The sequence below is a fragment of the Falco punctatus genome, assembly GCF_963210335.1.
Source record: "Falco punctatus genome assembly, chromosome: 5".
NCBI classification, from domain to species: Eukaryota; Metazoa; Chordata; class Aves; order Falconiformes; family Falconidae; genus Falco; species Falco punctatus.
The window spans coordinates 59,847,149-59,867,909 of record NC_137584.1 but is presented as its reverse complement, the minus strand read 5'-3'; the positions used below and the strand labels follow the sequence as shown (position 1 = coordinate 59,867,909).

At 42.3% G+C, this 20,761-nt stretch overlaps 2 protein-coding genes across 3 annotated transcripts; both read left to right on the top strand.

Moving 5' to 3' along the window:
- The first annotated feature begins 92 nt into the window (after positions 1-92).
- On the top strand, positions 93-3,592 carry FABP7 (fatty acid binding protein 7). Its single transcript, XM_080387941.1, has 4 exons — positions 93-315; positions 926-1,098; positions 1,709-1,810; positions 3,235-3,592. Exons 1-4 carry the CDS (start codon positions 186-188, stop codon positions 3,283-3,285), a joined length of 456 nt encoding a protein of 151 aa, XP_080244067.1. The 5' UTR covers positions 93-185; the 3' UTR covers positions 3,286-3,592.
- Positions 3,593-6,507: 2,915 nt separating this feature from the next.
- On the top strand, positions 6,508-20,325 carry SMPDL3A (sphingomyelin phosphodiesterase acid like 3A). 2 transcript variants are annotated; one of them, XM_080387938.1, is made up of 8 exons: positions 6,508-6,643; positions 7,772-8,349; positions 9,817-9,961; positions 12,916-13,012; positions 14,270-14,448; positions 15,429-15,609; positions 17,550-17,674; positions 18,852-20,325. In XM_080387938.1, exons 2-8 carry the CDS (start codon positions 8,306-8,308, stop codon positions 19,161-19,163), a joined length of 1,083 nt encoding a protein of 360 aa, XP_080244064.1. In that variant the 5' UTR covers positions 6,508-6,643; positions 7,772-8,305; the 3' UTR covers positions 19,164-20,325. The 2 variants fall into 2 exon arrangements, with proteins under 2 accessions (XP_080244064.1, XP_080244063.1); XM_080387937.1 differs by having other exon boundaries at positions 6,511-6,643; positions 8,136-8,349.
- Positions 20,326-20,761: the final 436 nt, after the last annotated feature.

Below are 20,761 nucleotides of genomic sequence, written 5' to 3'. Positions count from 1 at the left end.
CCCGGCCTGGGGGGCGGCTCCGGCCGGGGGCCCCCGCGCCCCCCCCGCGCCCCTTCCCCGGCGCCGGCGGGGAGCGCCCTCCCCCGGCGGGGCCGCCGTGCCCCCCCGGCGCTGCGGGCCCGGCCGGTGGGGGCGGACCGCGGCTGGCCCCCGCCCCCCGGCCCCCCGCCGGCCGCCGGCTTTAAATGCGGGGCGGCGCGGCGGCACTGGAGCTCTCGTTCTCGCACTCGCCGGCGGCCGCCATGGTCGAGGCTTTCTGCGCCACGTGGAAGCTGGTGGACAGCCACAACTTCGACGAGTACATGAAGGCGCTGGGTAGGTACGGCCGGGCGGCAGCGGCACGTTTAGGAGATCCGCAACTTTGCACCATCCTAAATAAAATAATAATACACAATTTAAAAGCCCCCCACTGCCGGAGGTGTAGGTGAGGCGTTCGCAAGGGCGGGTTTGGGCGGCTGTGCCCCGATCGGTACGGTCCGTGGGGCGCACCCAGCCCGGGGGGCGGGCTGTGGTTGCGTGCGAGCCGGCCTGCTGGAGAGGGGCTCCGGGGGATGCCCCCCGGTTAGGGAGCGCGTGTGCAAGAAGGGCAGGTGCTGCCTGCAGGTAAACTGCAACCAACCAAACGCAAAGCGAATAGCTGTGCTGGGACGGTAAGGAGCTGACACCCGGAGAAGCAGGCGCTGCCGGGGCTCGCCGTGCTGCGGGGCTGGGCGACCCGGTAAGGCGCAGAGCTGCAGCGGGGGTGGGGGGTTACTTATGGATACTGCAGGTACGAGGGCACCAGCGGAGCAGAGAGCAGCATTTCACTGGGGTAGCTTGAAACGGTAGAGCGGGGGAAAAGATAGCTTTTGTAACCCGGCGCGTGGCAAAAAAGATGTAAAAACCCGAATGTCTGATGGATTTCTCGTTTCCCTTGATGGTGTAGGAGTGGGGTTTGCAACGCGGCAGGTGGGGAATGTGACTAAACCCACTGTGATTATCAGCAGCGAGGGGGACAAAGTAGTGATCAGGACTCAGAGCACTTTCAAAAACACAGAAATCAGCTTTAAGCTTGGAGAGGAATTTGATGAAACTACCCCCGATGACAGAAACTGCAAAGTAAGTGAGCTCTGGGGCTGCAGTACTTTCTTTCCTCTTTCCTCCTCCCCACCCCTGCGGCTGTATCTTCGGTAGCGTCAAAGAGAAAAAATGAACTTGCCCTACTGTTAATTGTAGCACTGTGAAGGACTGGGGGGAAAAAAATAGACAAGACTGTATCTTACTTGTCTGTCTGGTCTGAGATCATGTGTTACGCTGCAGCCTCGGTCTGTCCTCCAGTGTTGGAAGAATTGCCCACTTTTCTTTCCAAACATAATTTGGCTTAACTTTTTCCAGTCGAAACGGGGAAGTGCCTTTTTCCCTGCATCTTACGGGCTTAGCACAAACGTTATCCCAAAGCACATCTGAAACAGTGGTTCTTGAGAGATTGGAACTCAAAGGAAACAACTATTTTTTCGTCCTTTGACACAAACCAGAATTGTATGGAGCTCATGCTTAAAACGAGGATGATTCATGGGCTTGGCTTTAAAATGGCTGGGACTACTTTATCATTCTAGATCCACATCCATCTATTGAAGAGAATTCAACAGAATAGTGCATGCTGCATGTGTGAGCAGAATCCCAAATACCCCAAATGAATGAATGTCTTTGTTTCTTGGTATCTTCACAGTCAGTTGTGACCCTGGATGGAGACAAGCTAGTGCATGTACAGAAGTGGGACGGCAAAGAGACAAACTTTGTGAGAGAAATAAAGGATGGCAAAATGGTAATGGTAAGTATAAAGCTCACTGTGCACTCACTAATGCTCCTTGCTTACACTTATCTCAAGCTTTATGAACAGATACTGTTACTTATACAGAAGCCCTTAAACTAATTGGTGGGGAAAGCTGGCAGAGATTTCTTGAATATTTGTTTTATTTTGCATGTTACTTTAGTGATGCCTAAAAAATTGCTAGTGGTTTTAGGCTGGCCAGCCTGTGGATTTCCAGAGTGTATATGTTCTTTCTAGAGTTTGTGTAAAAGCCCAAGAAAAAAAAAAAATCCTGGTGAGCTGGAAAAGATGAAGTTCTTTATTGTATAGACAATGAGTCTGTTGCCAGTGCTAACTTAGATTTCTTCAAAAACTTGTTTTATGTATATCCATGCATAAATAATACATAAATTACACAGAGCAAGTATTTCCCTAGGAAAATAAAATTACAATATCGTAGGAGGCAATAGCATTTTGATATTTAATAATAAAATGTGTATTCATCCTATCTTGTTAAACACTGATAAACAGCAATTATATGAAGAAGAGTCTTGTTTTAAATTCATACTCTTTTCCTGACTCTTCAGGAACAGGAGTATGGTGTGAATAAATGGTCTAAATATCTTATGTTGAAGGTGGCACTTCTCATGCTTCTTTGTGGCACAGATATGTAACTTTCAAAAATAAAACCTCTTCAGGTATACTAATCTATGTGACTTGATTGTCAGAGAAAACTAGTTAGCTTGTTCTCTAAATACTTCAGAGAGTATCTGTATGGATGGAGACTTCCAAATAATTAAAACCTTAAAGCACACAGCCAGTGCCACACAACATGAGAAGTGATTCAAGGGAAAATACTTGCTTTGTTTTTTATAAACAGCTACATGGACATATAGAAAACCTTTTCCTCTGGAATTTGAACACTCTTGAGATGCCCTGTTCCACTTCAGGAAATACCTCCAAAACACACACTGTAGTTAAGTGTTCTGCACAGTTGTAGCGACTAAAATACTTGGTAGTTCTAGCTACATAAGTGCACAGCATGCACTTACTGTAATAGAAGGTTCTCCTTAAGTGTATGGCTATGCATTATAGAATACGGTATAGAGGAGCTGGAGTTTTTGATTGCATGTTTTAAGAAATTAGATTAATGAAAATTAGAGAAATAGTCATTTCTAGCCTCATTTTGGTAGCCTTGTAAATGTGCACTATGTGCTTCTTGGGTCTGAATGCAGCAAGGAGAAAGTTAGGTTTATTATGGGAACCATAACTAAGGTTTAACCTCTTGTTCATTTAAAATCTCAATAATTTAGACAAATCTGTTTTTCTATAAATGACATGATGTAAAACAACCTTGCTTTAGTGTAGGCTTCTTAGTATGTGTTAAGTCATTACAGAAAATGGTCCAGCATCTAACGTGTCTTGTCTTTTCCTTGGACTTGCAGACTCTCACCTTTGGTGATGTGGTTGCTGTTCGCCACTATGAGAAAGCATAGAGCTTACCTGACCTCTGTCCAGGTGCTACTTCTGCTGGATGGATTAATGTACCTGTCCATAATTGAACGTAGCTAAAATGCACATTTATGGTGTGAAAGGTTAAAAAAGAGGGGGTTTTTTGGGTGTGTTTTTTTAAAAAAAACAAACTTTATGCCATCAAATCGGCAAGCTTGTGCTGTATAGTGAAACAGGTTAAACTTGGCATTAAATTTCTGAAACACTTGCTTTTTTTTTTACAGTAAATGGAACATTTGAATTGTTTTGGAATGCAGATTAAATGGAAATTAAATGTTTTTTTAAACCTGTGCTCTTTTTGCATTTAATCAGCTAACATTCCAGTGTTCTGGAGGGAGTTGTTGAAAGTTCATTTTTCTGAGTTAAACAACCGTAAAGCATGTGTTACACAATGCTGCAGCAGCCTCTCTGTGCTGTAGAGTACACAGAGAAACAAAAAATTGCTTTCAGTCTACTTCAGTGGCTGCTTTTTGCTGGAGAAATCTAAAGTCCCTGCCTTCATATCTGTAGGCAGAGAAGAGAGAGGCTCAAGCTAGTTTCAGCACCTCTCTTCACTGGGAATTTGTTACCCAGTGCATGCTAAGGTCAATAGCTAGCCTTTGATGTGTGAGTGGGGGAAATCCTGTAGTTCTGCTTTTAATAGTTATGAGATTGATTTGCTTAAATCTTTTGTATGTAAGCAAAAAAAATCCACCAAAACAAATGAAGCAAAGATTAAAGTGTTTCACAAGATGGGAGGAAGGGCCAACATGATAAAGGGCAGGACTAGAGGAACCTGAAGTAAAAAGCTTATCTTTCATCAGTCTTTACTGTGGTGGAGGGAGGGGGTCACAGGTGACACAAACAGTGCAAGACAAATCTGAGGCTCCCCTCCCCGAGCTGTAGTTTTATAGCTAATATATACAGGAGATAACAATTTTCACTGAGCTATTTAAAATAAAATGCTGCTTAAAAGACATAAATTAAAACCTTTAAAGAGTATTTTCCTAAAAGACCAGGGTGGGGAAAACTGCTTTATGTGTCAGATTATTAGGAAAATTGAAACAGCTTGTGGGCAGCATGAAGGCTGTTTGGAGATGCCAAGTTTTCTGACACACTGACTCAGTGGACCGCATGGAGATGTAGCTGCCTACAACCTTTCAAACAAAAGCAGAGCCGAGGTGCGGCTTTAGCTGGTCAGTACTGGGCTGGGGGTAGCTGCAGAGGGAGGTATGGGAAGGGTGTCCTGCCCAACTTCTGGGCATAATGCTGTACTGTGCCATCCTTCAGATCTGGTACGTGGTGTCATGGTGTACTGGTTAAACCATGACACATGGGAAGTGGCTTCTTGCATCTCTGGATAGCTAGGATAACATGGGTAGCTCATCTCTCAGAAATTCACTCAACTATGGTACCTAACAAACACAAATACAAGACTTAATATTACTAATTTTATGATTTCACAAAGAGCTGCCTGAAAGGAACATCCAAGTCTGTTTTCTCTTGTGGGGAACACTATATATCTAGTAGAACCATTATCTATATTTGGTGGATATTGATAGCTTTTAAAATCTGGAGCTTTTTAGCAGAGAAGTGAAAAGTAGAACTTGTTCCAGTGACATGGGGAGCTGCAGTCTCTTACGTTTTGGGCTACTTCAGCTGCTATAGAGCAAGTTATATTTAAACAGCATCTTCTGGCCTTTGGTTTTATTAGCTTATTTAATCCTCAGCCTCAGTACCTAATACGGCTTTTATCTGCCTCCCCTCCATTGCTGCCTGTTCACCCACAGATGCATTCACCACATGACTGTCCTCCCCAGCCACCCCTTCTCAGGAAGGTGGGAGCAGCTGCTTTTCCTTCATCATTGGGGAAAACAGACTTGGGTCCTCAGTACTGGCATTCATCTTCACAGATCATTTGTGGGGTCATGACTTAAATAAGGTTTTTATTAAACACGAGGAAAGGAATGCAGAGAGAGATTGTTAAGACTTGTACAAATAAATGCTGAACAGTAAGTATTTTACATTGCAGCCACTTTTAAACAAAGGCTACTTTTCCCTGCATATCTGTTCTGTAAGTCACATGAAACCATCATGACTCTTACTGGAGAAATCTTTTGCAGTTCTAAAGATAAAACAATATGAATGTCAAAGAAGGGAATGTGGAGAAACTGCCTGTGAAGGGCCTGTGGCAGTGCTCGGAGGAGTGGAGAAGTGAGGCAAGTACCCACACAAGCAACTTCCAGTTGCTGATAAAGTGGCTTTGCAAAGCCCTGGAAAGCATATCCGAACAACACAGCACAGGGAGCAGTGAGGTGTTTGGGGCAGTTACGGGACCCATGAAGTTACGAAACAAAGAGTTCTTCCTCACCAGAAACTGACTTTGCAATAAACAGCAGCTCCACTACCATAAAGCCTTAGCGATGGAGCAATGTATTTACAATAGGCCTCAGCATTTTCCTTAAGCTGTATGAAAGGTGCACTTGACGGCATACTTCATCAGCTTTTTGAATTTTAAAGCATGTTAGGTAACCAGGATCCATTTTCACGTGTACACCGTGAGAAACCTTCCCTCCAAGAGATATTGGAGACTCCTGCGAGGTGCCCGAGTGCAGCCCGCTCGGGGCAGGGTTAGGCTGTGCGCCAGGGCTGCCGGCACAGCACCAGCGCCGGCCGTCAGGTGTTTCACGCCCCAGCTCCGTGTTTCACGCCCCAGCTCCGCCGGACAGTAGCACTGGCGGGGCCACGGCTGCTTCTGGGAGAAATGATTTTCAGCCACTGGTCCCAGCCCTCCTCACTGGATCCCGGGGCTCGAATGGACTGCCCCGCTGGGTGCCACAGGCCGAGCGGGACGGGGACTCCCGCCCTCCCCCCTCACCTTCCTTCGAGGCTGCCTCGAATCTGCCGGGGCCCCGAATGCCGCTCTGCCCGCGGGCAGGCTGGCTCCTGCGAGGTCCTCAGCGTCTCAGTGCTGTCCCAGGGGTGGCACCTCCCGAAGGCCACCCCGACCCCCGGCACGGCCGGCTGAGGCGACAACAGCTGCCCCGCTGCCTCACTAGGGCGGCGGGGCCCCGGCCCGGGGCGGCTTTAGGGTTCCCGGTCGTGCGGGCGGGGCGCGGCGGCGGCTTCCGGCAGCCCCGGGGAGGCAGCGAAGGGCCGGGGCAGTCACAAGCCGCCCCGGGCTCGCCCCTTTCCTCCGCGCCGGGGCGGTCACATGAGCAGCCGTCGACAGGCAGGGCGCTCCCGGCACGGCCAACATGGAGCTGCGGGGAGGACGCGCCGCCCTCTCGGCCCTCGGCCTGGTGCTGCTCTGCTCCGCGCTGCGGGCGGCGCCGGCCGGGCCGCAGCCCCGCGCCGCTGTGGGTGAGTGCGCCGGGGCGCAGCGGCCGAGCGGAGCCGCCCCCGCGCCCGGTGACGCTGGGCTGGGGCCCGGCTGGGGCCGCCGGTGGGGGCCGGGCAGGCGGCTGAGGCGCTGCCCGCGGGCAGCAGCTCTCCCGGCGGAGGGGGGCACCGCCCGCCCCTCCCGCTGCCGGCGGCGGGGAGGCCCGCGGGAGCTGCGCCCCCCCCCTTCGCGCGGTGGCCCGCACGTAGGCTGCTGCGCCGGTATTCCCTGCCCCACACGGCAGCAGCTTCACGTCCCTTTTAGATAAGTAAATACCTGGCTATTCTGGCGTGGGGTGACGTGGAGTTTATATTTAGCTAGCCGGGGCAGGCTGGTGTGGCGGGCGAGGTGAGCCCTGCCCGGCCGGGACTTGGGTGCGACCCCCCGGGCCGTGGGCTGCAAACGGGGACCGTGGCTTCTGCGCGGCCAGCACTCGCACACATGCCCTGCATGCTGCGAGCCGTCTGTGGTGCGTGGTCTGAAGCAGTTTCCACAGGGTGTTCATTCCCCATGACTCGTGCGTGCCTCGCACCAAGTACACGGCAGTGTCCAGGAGTTTCTCCATCTCCTGTTGGTAGAGTCACGGTTTTGCAGATTTCGAAGCTCGCTGCTGGTCATTGCTTCCTGAAATAAAATTCCACAGGGTCCGTCTGCGTGGGAAGTGAGCATGTGACCTTGGAGAAAAATCAATTTGTATCTGTCCTGGTTTCACAACCCTAACCCCCTATACACTGTGCCATTCCCAAGCACTTTGAAACTGACAGAAAGGAATTACTTTTGTTTTACTTGAAACCTGAAGACTGGTTTTCTAATAGGAGCTTGTTCCCCATGTTTCTATAGTTCTCGACTCCTTTCTTCTTGCAGTGGTAAGTAGCAGTGGCTGAGAATGTGCCAGCCTGAAAAGTAGTGAGTAGGTAAGGCTGACACCTCTCTCTGGTGAGAAGCCCAGTCCCTTTGCTGCTACAGCTGCTGGGGATTAGAAGAGCTTTGAAATTTTTGCAGGCATGCTGTTTCTTGCCTTTCTTTCTAGACCGTGATCTTTTTGTAGTAGCTTCCTGCCAGGGGAAGTCTAGAAAAATAATTAAAATGCAACTCCCTCTCTTTTTCAGGTGAAGTGGAGAAGTTCTTCTACCACCTCTTCTACTCTCCCGTTTCCAGACTGCTATTAAGGAAAAGGAGTTGATATTCCAGTCCGTCCCTACCAACCTCCATTTTTTTTCCTGCTGAATAGCTTAAACCTATGCCTCTGCTTTCAGTTTTTCTAAGCAGACTACGCGAAGAACTTGTCAGGAATGCAGAACTTTCCCACACTTACCAGAAGGGCTAATCAGCAATTTGTTAAATTTCTTCTCCTTTTCAAAACTTGGAAGAGGAATAGCAGTAGACAAACTGAAGCAAACTTTGCATTACCCGTGTATATCCAGTTCAAATGCAAATAATGCATTTTCTTTAATCTTTGTTTTCTGAAAACAGGGCAGTTCTGGCATGTATCTGACCTACATTTAGATCCGACTTACCACATTACCCCTGACCGCACCAAAGTTTGTTCTTCTTCCAAAGGAGCCAATGCCTCCAACCCAGGCCCTTTTGGAGACTTTTTGTGTGATTCTCCATATCAACTTATTTTGTCAGCATTTGCATTCATGAAAGATTCAAAACAACAGGTTTCATTCATGATTTGGACAGGGTAAGTGTTCAAGCCACCCTGCAGTTAAAGCTTTTAACAACTGAATAACCATATAGTGTAGTGATTCACAAGTTTATATTTGCACCAGCCATTCTGAATTCAGTATCTCACAAATGCTACTCTTAAATAGTCCCTTTAGTGGTCCAAATGGCTAATAAGCAGAAGACTGAGTGAGAGTATAGGACCTCAGGAACAGATTTTGATCTCTGTAATAATTTCTGGATCTCATTGGACTGTTCATTAGGACATTTACCACATGACTGTATTGGTGTAAGTTAATAGAAATGGTGTGGGGAGGGTGGGAAGTGGAAAAAGCAAAAAGAAGGGTCAGAAGAATAACTGACTGGAATGAGTTATTGTGGGAGGTATTGGATTTTGTAGGTCTTAAGGTTATTACATTTAAAACATGTCCCTTTTTAGAAGATACCCTTTAACCATATTTTATTTGGCTCTGTAAGAGGTAACTAGAATCAAGCAGTACTATAGCTTGTGCTTTTTTTAAAAAAAGTGTATAAAATTACCTTTCGGGTTTGGTGCCTGTATGAATTCCAGATCAGGGCTGGGGCGGGGAGGATAACAGTGTTACAGATGTTGATTACTATACTCATAGCTGTATGTGTTTCTAAAGAGTGTGGTTTCACAGTCCTTCATTGCAGTATTTTGGATGTGTGCAGTCCCACTGTTGAATAAAATGTTTTACCTTTTCCTTATTAGAAAATGGGTGTAATATTACTCTCTCTCAGACACAGGTGTTATCTGTGAGGCTTTTTATGCCTTAGCAGTGGGACTGGAGAAGTGTGAAAGGGAGGCATAGGAGTAACCTGATAATACCATGCCCTGTTACTTTCTAGGTATTCATAAAAGATAGGATTAATTTACTCGTCTGCTATAGCAAAATTCTCCATTCTACCATCACATAATTTTTTATGGTATACATTGATGGGTAATTTATCAAAGTGTTTGTGAGAACTAGTTTGTTTATCAATGATGGGGTCTCTTTTGCTGGAAGATTATGCATGTTATGCCTCTTAATTTTGATGGGGAAAGAGTGTTGAGAAATACAAATATGAAAACTAGTGATTAATTTATTTCACATACCTTATTGTACTTCATTTTCAACAGGATGTTGTTAAAAGTGGAAAAATAAACTTGTAATGTTGTGCAGATGACAGAAGATATATAACCCAAACTGCACAGGACCTCAGAATGATGAAGTTGAATTAATTTAATTTCTAAGAAATCTTAGTTATGATAAATGTGAATCATAGGATATACATTAGTCTATTTGTGTGTTTTTTTTTTTTTTTAAAAAAAAGCCTTTGCAGAGAGCCTTTCAGGAAATTCTGTGATTTTAGTTAAGAGTCTGTAGTCATATTACATGCTAGAATGTAGATGTGTTTGCAGAATGTTTTGCCTTTCCTTATCTTGCTAATAAACCTTCGTTAATAAAGCCTTTTCCTTTTTCAGAGATAGCCCTCCTCATGTTCCTGTAGGAGAACTCTCCACAAAGTTGGTCATTAACATCATTGGCAATATAAGTTCTACAATTCGTAATTTCTTTCCAGATCTTCAGGTTTTCCCAGCCTTGGGCAATCATGACTACTGGCCACAGGTGAAACAAGTTAGAAAGTTGTTTGTATTTCATACTGAGTGTGTTTCTAACCCCCTTGGAAAGCAGGTGTTAAAAATAACTCCTGTTAAATTTGTGTAACTATTATTCTCGAAACAGTATTCTACAATTCTCCACTTAGCACTTTAAAATTATAAATAGTTTCAATTAAGAACAGAAAGTACATCTCTCTCTCTGTGTTAAGTTACCCCAGAAAACGTTGATGGCAGGTGGAATCTGTACCTTGCCTGAGGCCATGCAAATTTACTGCTAATCGTTCCTCGTGGCTTAGAACCACCAGGTCTCATCACAGTTAGTACACTTGGTTTTTTGTTGCTGCCTGTCATGCGTGTGTACGATAACTTAGTCTAACAGAAATGACATCCTTAATGGATCTGTGAGACCGTGGTAAGATTCAAGGCCAGCTGAAAGGCCTACTGGAAATCTGTCTGCTGACATCACTGTGGTTTTTTAATCAGACTAATGGCAGAGTTTTTGTAATGTCCCATAGTTTTGCCGCAATTATTAAAAACATATGTTTTTTTTCTCTCCTTATTGGACACTCAAAATATTTGCATTGATGATTTACTGGGTATATGGGCCATTGCAGCTGAGGACAGTGCTTTTTTTACATTCAGTGTCCTGCGAATATTGTTTTTGGCGTAGCTCAAAAGTAAACAGTTGCTTAATGTGTCCTTTAAAGCGTGTTGCAGGTTGATCTGGCAGCACACAGGACTGAGAAGCAAATTCTGTCATTGGATCTGAGGGGATCGGAAGGGATGTAGAACAGGTCAACTGAAATCTTTTGTTTGAATGCCTAATGGGAATTGAGTAACACCCCTTCACAGCCCCAAAGACTTCTACTCCAGCTTTCTGTGTTACTTATTAGGCCTATCAGTGTATATCTTGGTGTAATAGGTGATTGTATCGTTGCTGGAGTAAGTGATTCCCAAATCAGGGAGTAACAGAAGTGCTCAGGGAGGGGAAAGGGAAATGTGGGAGACAAAGTATGAGTTAAATGTACCGTGGAAGTGTGGGTGTGCAAACCAAGCTGGGATTTCAGCCTCTTGTGTTCTTACTCTGGTAGTACAGCTTCAGCTTGTCATATGCACTGACAGGGGGCCAGGCTGGTTCAGCAGTAACCACTGGTAAAGTTTTTGATAAGCAGCAACTTAACTGAAGTCTCATTCAGTGTTTTGTTCTACTTTTTCTTTTTTTTTTTTTTTTTTTTTTAATCTTAACAGATCATAGTTGTCATTCAGCACTCTGATACAAAAGAAAAAAACCTGTATACAGTAGCCTTGTAGGCAAAGAACGTAGTGACTTTTCCAACAAATATGAGTTTTGTTTGTGAAATTAAACCTGATGATAGAAGTAAGGTGATCAGGAGAGGCAGATGGGCAGCAAATCGTATTTTGAAGCAGGCTGCTGTTTTGAATTATTGTGATAGTTCTCTCTGCACAAAACCACACAGGCGTGTTTCTGTCATACTTTGCTTTGAGGTGGAAAGCTTTACCAGCGCTCAGAACTGGCATACTTTTCTGTTACTGTTTGAAAAAGACCATGGGATCAGAAATTCCCCACTATGGGGTCATTTCAGGTTGTTGGGTTATGTGTTGGGTTTTTTTGCTGTTGATGACATTTCTGTTTTTCATATGGACGTGCTTGGCAAATGAGTGGAAGTGGTGTGCAGCAAGCCACACACTGTAGGCTGTTCCAGAGCAAGTGTGAAAGCTGTGCGCTCACCATGCACCAAAGAATTTTATTGCTTTCTATTGTGTTCTGACCTGACTGTCTTAACAATTTAACGCTCTTGGGTGATTTTTCCTGCAGAGCCTATTAAAAATACTACCCAGATTAATCAAGCATTGGGATACCTTTCAGATCTTATATTGTGACCTCAGTCTTTCTGCATAGTCTTACTTTGTTTCACATCCTTGCCCCTGCTTAAATTCCTGAATTCCAAACCACCTTCAGTCCATAACATGGCCTCTTATCTGAGATTAGGTTTTGCTGTGTCTGTTAGTGACTGTTAGCTCTGGCTGAACTGCTATGGCTCAAAGCTTTCTTAATAACTGGTATCTGCGCACTGCAAGCAACAAATGTCTGAACACACTTCTGATGGCACTGCTCCTAGACAGAGGCTTAGTGCCTAAGCCTCTAATAACACAGGTTTAGTTTCAAAGATCTTAGAAAGGTCAAAATTTATGTTTAGGAAAGCATGCAATGTAATACTGTTCCTATTTTTTGACCTCTGTTTTTTTCCTTCAAGCACCAAGAATCCAAGCAGGTATTTTAGGAAACACAAGGACAGGCTGGGATCTTCCTGTGAGGGTTAGATGAGAGCATGGCTCTTACCACTCTGTGGTGCCCGAGCATTGCTTGGCTGAGGCAGAAGAGTGTTGCAGTCCTAATCGGAGCTGGTGGGAGAAAACACTGAAAAAACTCTTCTGCTTTAAATGCTTTGTTATTAGAACTACAGGATATGGAAATACTTGTGAATTTCACTGGCATGTTTCTGAGGTCTGTAGTGGAGTTTTGGGGATCTGCTATGAACCCCCAAGTTGTTTGAAAGATTCACCTTCTGTAAAAGAAGCTTATGTTCAAGCTTTTCCTCCAAGACACTTTATTTATAGACTTTGAGTCTTCAGTTTACATATTTATTATTTTTGCAGAATGTATCGTTTTCCACTCTGCTGTGCTCCTAAGGCTTGAAATGTTTCTGATGTTAGTTTATCGATGCGTTAACAAGGCCATGCCATCAGTTCTGACTAAGTTCAGGCATTTGTTTCTGGTCAGCAATACTGGATGTTCATAAAATTTTTTGTTTCTTGAGTTCCTCCTGGTGATGGCTGGATACACTTATGTGTTCTGCAAGAGGTCAGGTGGGATAATTTAGTGACTTTTTGTCTGTACGTGTGGATGCTAAGACTTAGGCAGGTTCTGCTCCCTCACAGGATCAGCTTCCTGTAACTACCAGTGAAGTTTACAATGCTGTAGCAGATTTCTGGAAACCTTGGCTAACAGATGAAGCAGTCAACACCTTCAGAAAAGGTAAAATATGCCAGTAATGCCTTGTAAAGCTCAGGCTTAGAGAACTAATGTCTCTATAGATTTGTACCGTTTGTTTAGCAAAGCCTTGTAGGATGAATCACCACAATGGATTATTTGTAATGCTTCTCTTGGAAGAAGTTGCGTGTCTTTTTGAATATCAGTGCTTATCTTCAGGGTATGTTTATTCTTTTCTGATGCAATAGTTCTTGCTTCTTGTAACATGTACAGTATTATTTGCTTTGTACCGATGCATGTGAAATACCTTCCTGCCTTCAAGATCTTGTAATACTTTTTAGGTAAAGGCATATGATGCACGTGAAAACTTAAATTTGGTTGTAAAAAATAGATGAAATGTTATTTTTTTTTTGACACTATATTTGATACTGTATATTGAATAGGCACATATTTGTTCAACTTACGATAGCTCATAGTCTTGGTGATTATACTGTTGATTGCATCATATTTGTGCCCAACTTACTAAACTGGGAGAATATTGATATCCTAATTATGATTTTTCTTTTTAGCAAAGGCCTGAAAAGTCCAACCCAATTTCCAATCCACTCAAATGTTAGGGATTTGGAAGTTTAACTTGTATTTTTGTGTCCTGAATGAGAAGGAACTCTGTCTAAGAGTGAAAGTAGAAACTCAGACAGGAAAAATAAAACTCAAAAGGGCAGACCTTAAGTTAAGGTATATTGTTATAGCGCTGTTGCTATGGCTCCTTTGAAGTCTGTGAACTATGAAATTGCACCCATTGAAGAAGCTCTGTATGTCATGGAGAGTTGTAGGAGCTTGGATTGAAAAACTTTATTTTTACTTTTCATCATAATTCTCGTCTGAAGTTAAATGACTTTCAAAGTACAAGGCTACTAAATTCAGACATTTCTTCCTGGAGGAACCTATGTGTTTGCAGTATTTCAAGAAATGTGGACTTTTTAACAATTACTGCATCTCTCGGTGTGGAAGAGATGTTACAGGGCACTTCTTGCATGTCAGTTGAATAATTACGTCTGAAAACTGTCACATAAACAGACAAATTACAGGCAAAAAATCAGTGTCAACTTCTACTAAAATGTTGCTAAAAAGAGAATCTTAAGATCTTCTGTTGTGATGAGGTGGTGCATGGTTTGAATAAACATGTCATATTCTGTTTTACTAGAAAGAATAAGGCTGGGTATTTTGTCAGTGCTGTACATTCATTCTAAAGTTGTGTTTTGAAGCCTTTAATTTTTCAGATTGTTGGTCTTTTTTTCACAGGTGGCTTCTACACACAGCTGTTTGAATCCAGTGATAGCTCTCAACCACTCAGGATAATCAGTCTGAACACAAATTTATATTATGGCCCCAACAGTGTAACTGTGAATATTACTGACCCAGCCAACCAGTTTGCTTGGCTGGAAGGAATACTAGAAACCTCTTTACAAAAGAAGGAAAAGGTAGGGGCTGTGAATGGAACCCATCAGCCTTATTTGTCTAAACTTTGAAAATAAAAGAAGTAAGAGACGATGAAAATACAAACTATTCTAAAATAATATTAATGCTTCCAAAGACACTGCAAAACCAAAATTTCATTTTTTAGTAAAACTTTCTTGAATATGTACGGTACACTACAACAATTAATAAAATAGTTGAATGCAGTTTCTCAAATTACACAGTAAAATGTCTTTTCTTTCCTACCACGTAAAACCGCAAAACTTAGCCAAGCTGCAGCAATTGCTATGATTTGAGTGATATAATAAATTGTCATATAATAATCAGGTTTGGAAGTAAGGTTAAAAATTGTTGGCTTGTGTTTGCTTGATTGGTGCAGTGATCGGATCTTTATCTGACTAGAAGAAGTATTTATTTGGAAACACGTTTACATTTTGCTATGAAGTTGTAATTTTTAAAAAATATTACATAATAGTTGTGAGAAAGGAGAGATTTCCTTTCCTTACAAAATCCTGCAGCATAGCGTATTAGTTGGTGTGTATGTTTAGAACAAAGTCTTGACCTCAGACAGAGGGGTTTTAACCGGTTCTTCTGTGTTTCTGGTGACTGGCCATGCAGACTTTGTAGTATTCTAACATAAGTTTTACTTAGTCTCCCTTCGAGATGCCAAGTGGTAAATCTCGTCCTAGTAACTGATTTTTTCAATTGCAATAATGGATCAAATTTTCCTCTGGCCTAAAATTACACGTAGATTTATCGGAACTTTTTCCCAAGAATACAGTGAATTTGCTAAAAAAATAAAATAAATACATATTATTTTTTCTCATTATGAATTTAACATTCTTACTCTTTGTATTTTGTGTAACAAAAGTGTGAGTCTAAGACAGCTTTATTATGAAATTGTGGCAACCATTTCTGAGGTACAGCTAGAAGTGTAAGTTTCAAATGAAGGTGCTAATTGTGCTTTCTGTATCTAATTCCTTAGGTATATGTAATAGGACATGTGCCAATAGGATACTTGCCATATGCAAGGAATACTACAGCTATCAGGGAGCATTACAATGAGAGACTGGTAAAGATTTTTCGCAAATACAGTAGTGTTATTGTGGGGCAGTTTTTTGGACACACACATAGAGATAGTATCATGGTCCTCCTGGATGAAGAAGGTAATGATGCTTGTTGAATCCTTCATCTTTTTCTTCTTGATTAAAAGCAAATTAATACTTTCTTGCATGTTGTTACTAATCAGCCTCTTATAAATAATTGAAAAAGTGAAATAGGAAATACTGCTATTCATCTACAAGAGTTCAAGCCTTACGCGCTCCCTTTTTTTTTTTCCCAAAGAGAACCTTGCAAGGCAGAATGTCTTGTTTTGTTGAAGTTAGAAGAGACTCCCCAAGCTTCCTATTTTTTTTTTAATGAATGCTTATGCCTAGACAAGAATTTCTAGTCTTTCCTCACTGCTCCCTCAGTGACATGGGCAAATTATACTAGCCAGTTGCTATTGTGTAATGTGTCAAAGGGAATGTTCTCAGGCCAACTAGACATGCTCTATGTTCTTGTGTTTCCTGCATCATTACTGTGCCTCTCTGCTGAGTTCCCTGCTGCTTCAAAGTTAATTAAGATAAGGGTAGCAGGAGGCAGGGGAAAGAAAGTCTTTGCCTGTTGCATCTCTTAGATCAGCTAATTTTTCTTCAAGAAAAGCACCCAGGTTTGGAAATGCTGTTTGTTGCTTTGAAATCCCTTAACTTTAAGCATGGACATGGCCATGTAGAGCACTCTTAACATCTCTAACAGAAGATCTCTAACAAGTAACTGGTTAAATATTTGTGTCTGTACCATAGAACAGTGAGAGGTCCATTGCTTTGGTTTGTGTAAAACACCCAAATATTAATTGGCTCTTTATCTATGTTTTATATGAACTGATAAAAGCAATGCCCAAAATGCTGACCGAGGTTACTGTATTCTAAATAATTTACCTTTTCACATGGCATTATCATGGTATTAATCTTCAGTTAAAAGGACTCCAACCCCAGTGAAAGAAGTGGCTTTTTTTTTTTAATGGTATTCAAGGCAGTCTTATACCTGTATATTTTTTTACCTTGTCCCATTTGTCCATGAAATCATCACTTCTACTGCAAATTTTGTTGAAGACAGAGTGATCTTGGTACTTCTCATTACAGTTTGCATGTGCAAGTAATGGCTTCCAAATTGTTTTAATAATTTTATGTCTTTTGACAGAATTTAAAAAGTGACATTGCATGCAAATGTTGTAAATACAGTTTGTGTTTATCTGTACAGCTTTGGGCTGTCTTCTACTTGTACCATTTTCCTCTTGACAACATTCTAGACAATTCAAGATAAATATAATATTGTAGCCAACATCAGTGTACTGAAATACAGAGCTCAGTTTTATCTTCTCCAGAAGAATCTACTGATTTCCAAGCTTTCAAAGCTTCTGCTTGTATGTGGAGACTGACCTTGTGACTTCACTGCTGTGATGCCATCAGAGAAAGGAATAGTTAGGGCTTCTTTTTTGTTCCACAGAGAGCCTTTCAATATACTTACCTGCATATTCTGGCTAATTAAGACCTCCGTATGTCCTCATGTTTCAGTTTGCTGTAAAGATCGGTGTTCACATACATACTAGGTGCTGGGCTAGTCTAGATGTGTGAAGTCAGGGTCAGGTGATGGTATCCTGGTGTTTCTAATAACATCATAAATACATAAAGCAGCATGTAAAATATAACATGGAGACAGCAGCTAAAAGTTTCGAGTATTTCTTCAGTAGAAATGTGCAAAATACAGAGACCTTACATATAGGCAAGACCATTTTGCACAGGTAGTTGAATTAGTGGGAAGCCTCTAGTATAGACAGAACAATACACACAGGAATCTGTACTGTGGTATTTTATGCAGATTTTATTCTATCCAGTGGATGTATAGGAGGACTTCACAGTAATACAGCTAATCCAAGGAAAATAAATACTAAATGCACCTAAGCCCATCAGTGTGGTGCTTGCTGTGTTGGTTTTCTACAAAAACAGTTGTTTGAGAAAGAAATGATTGAAAGGAAACTGTGTCCTCACCTTCTCTCTTCCTGCAGAAAAGCCAATAAATTCCTTGTTTGTGGCACCTGCTGTAACCCCAGTGAAGAATGTATGGCAAATGGAATCCAATAACCCTGGTGTCAGATTGTATCAATATGATCTTCTTGATTATAGCTTGCTGGTAAGTAAAGATTTTAAAGCATTGTTTAAGACTTTATATATAGTATCACTAAAAATTACAGTGAGATCTCAGCCTTTGTAGTATTATGGGTACTGGGGGAACTTTGGTGCTTACTCATGTTTTTTTTCCTGGGCAGAGGAAAGGAAATCTGAAAGAGAACTTGGTCAGTCTTTATGTACCTGCAGGACTACTCAGTACTTCCTGTTCTCTATGGGATATTCTTACGATGTAGAATCAAAGATAGTCAGAAATTTTCTGGGCAGAATCTTTAAACTATTTGTAGGGAGCTCTTCAAGGGTGAAAAACGTTCATCTAGTTCTGGGCTTGTTACATACCGGTGTTGTTCGCTGGTAATAGCCTGAGCTTTGGGATGCAGTCCATGAAATGCTTCTAAAGGGTGTAGAAGACCAGATGAAGAAAAGCATTTTTAACCGTGTGATGTCTTTCATAATCATGCACCTTCCAATATAGAGTTTATGCTATTTATGGGAAATTACAGACAAATGTAGAAGGAAAAAAGTGGAGTACTTCTATTCTGTGGTCTCGTGTGATTTTTAGAGATAAATTGAGTCCTGTATGATTATTTTGGCTGTGAATGACCTGGATATTCTCTCTGTAGTTCAGGATAAAATCTTGACCTGGCTCAGTTCAATGACAACATATCCTGCAGCTTGACTGGGTCTGGGGTTTCTTTCTGGAGGCCTGTGCTAATACCAGCTGCTCCTTTCTTGTGCAGATTTTACTCCTGCATCTCCATCTCTCCCTTTCCCTTGAATTCTCCCTGAGCAATTATTTTTCTGTCCATTCTGCCCCTCAAGCAATGCTTGCAGAAAAGAAGGTTCTGGTTCTTGCCCTTTTGCCCCAGTCCTAAAGCAGACATGAGCATAGTGGAGTTTGGTTTACGGTTTGGACAGGAAAGACCTCTTAACACTGCCAGTGCTGCCTTTTGTGGCTCCTTTTTCTTCTCCTCCCCATCCCCCCACCATTACCGCACTGCAAGTACCAGCTTTGGGTGTAAGCCCAGCTCTTGGGGTGGGACGTGACCTTCTATTCAGTTGTGAATAATGAGGAGTGACAGCTTCCTAATCAATAGATCACTCTAGAGACTTAATGAAGCAGGGAAGAAAGCAATACAGCCGTGCCTATTTTTTCTTTCCTTTTTTTTTTTTAACTGTAGGATCTTTGGCAGTTCTATTTGGACCTCAGAGACGCCAACAAGAAAAATGAATCAAACTGGAAATTAGAATACGTCCTAACTAAAGCTTATGGCATTGAAGACTTGAAGCCAGAAAGCCTATATGAAATGGCCAAGCAGTTGTCTGTGCCACATAGCACACTGTTTGAACAGTATTACAGTAACTTCATTGTGAGTTATGACAAAACCATTGTCTGTGAAGAGGGGTGCAAGACATGCCAAATATGTGCAATCCAATATTTGGATTACCTCTCATACACAGATTGTATCAATCGGGAAGCAACGTGGAGATGAAGTGTCCGTGCAATTTATGCTGATATCAACTCTAGCCTGTGATTTAAAGAGACTGCTCATCCTGTCGCTCAAGCACTGACATGCTGGCAGGCACTCTGTGGGACTTCTCTGAATTTCAGGGGGACAATAAATCTCCCTAGACCTTTCTTCCTGTAAAAATGTTTTCCTTCAACATCTACATAAAAGCTCATTGGCTATGTAATAGTGGCCAAATACTTTGCTGTTGTATCAAGTGTCCCATACCATCTACAACAGGCATCCCAGTATATGGGAACAGAAGTTACTCAATTCTTTGGAAATCCGAATCTCTCTTCTCAGGGTGTGTAAACATAGGCAATCCCATTTCAGGCATGGGATTGGTATAGGGGCAGGTTTCAACCATCTGCTGTCACAATTTTCAAACTTTAATCTGCAAAACCTGGATTTGCTGAGACTGGAGTGCAGTTATGTTATTGATGTGATGCCAGTATTTGATATCTCCCTGTGCCGAGATTCCTTTTCCTTCTTAACCCCTTAAACCTGCCTCAGCTGAAACCTGCCTCTGCTTGGAGGCATTTTCTAAGGATGGCATGAAAGTGACATAATGGAATACAAACCTCCATTCTGTAAATACTTAATGCATTTTTGTTCAGAATGTGTGTGTTTTTCCAGCACAAAGTGCTTTTTTCTTATGTTAGAGACATATACTTTGATACTGGTATCAAGCAGTCTCCTGGTACGAGATTTTGTGGCAGGCCATAGATCAGGTTTACATTTATCAGTGTCACTAATTAGAGGTAGCATATACATTCTCTACGCAGCACAGGTAAGCATGCACTTGTCATGGTGTGCCTCAGGTTTCTTTTTTCATAGAGCAGTCTAGTTCTTAACATGAAGATTATCACATGTATGAATTCACAATTGCAGCAACCACTTTTTCCTCTTCTTGTGACTAAATGTGTGCACAAGATGGTAACATGAAGAAGGCCTTTTATCTAGAAGGACCTTTACCCATTTTTCTGTCACGTCAAGAAATATACTTCTGGAACCTTTGGTCAATATAATACTATACGGACTCTACTCTAGGTAATACTGTTTCAGAGTTCCTGCAGCTGTAGAAATAGTTATGTGACAAATCCAATTGCTAACTGTTTATTTTCATGAGATTAAAGTATTTACTGTAGCTGTTGAGGAACTTTCTGGTTTTGTTTCTACTTGAGCATGAAATATTTAGCAGAATATTTCCGGACAGATTTTCTAAGTCTGCAGTATTCACAACTGTAGATGCAGATACCTCAGATTTGTCATGCATCAATCATCCACAGAGGAAATGGTTGGTTTGTTAAATTTGCATTCAGAAATAAATCCTCCAGTGGCACTAATACTTAGAAATACCATTAATAACACACTGTAGGCAGTCCTGTATTTTAAATTCTGTTCTTGGAGAGAGTATAGTGGGCATGTGAACCCTTCAGAGCTATTTGCTCTGGCTGATCTCCAATGTATCTGGGTTGTAAATAACCTGAACTAACGTGGGTTTGGTACAGACTGTGACTGTGAGGAAGTACCAGAAAGTTTCAGTGTTGAAAGCTGATGATTCCCTCTGTGTTGGATGTATT

Excerpts from the sequence above, each read along its gene's own strand:
- FABP7 (XM_080387941.1), top strand. The coding sequence starts at position 186 with ATGCGGGGCGGCGCGGCGGCACTGGAGCTCTCGTTCTCGCACTCGCCG. Across the intron at positions 316-925 it reads CGAGTACATGAAGGCGCTGG|GAGTGGGGTTTGCAACGCGG; the intron begins GTAGGTACGGCC and ends TTGATGGTGTAG. Across the intron at positions 1,811-3,234 it reads AGGATGGCAAAATGGTAATG|ACTCTCACCTTTGGTGATGT; the intron begins GTAAGTATAAAG and ends TTGGACTTGCAG.
- SMPDL3A (XM_080387937.1), top strand. The coding sequence starts at position 6,538 with ATGGAGCTGCGGGGAGGACGCGCCGCCCTCTCGGCCCTCGGCCTGGTG. Across the intron at positions 8,350-9,816 it reads TCATTCATGATTTGGACAGG|AGATAGCCCTCCTCATGTTC; the intron begins GTAAGTGTTCAA and ends TTCCTTTTTCAG. Across the intron at positions 9,962-12,915 it reads ATCATGACTACTGGCCACAG|GATCAGCTTCCTGTAACTAC; the intron begins GTGAAACAAGTT and ends GCTCCCTCACAG.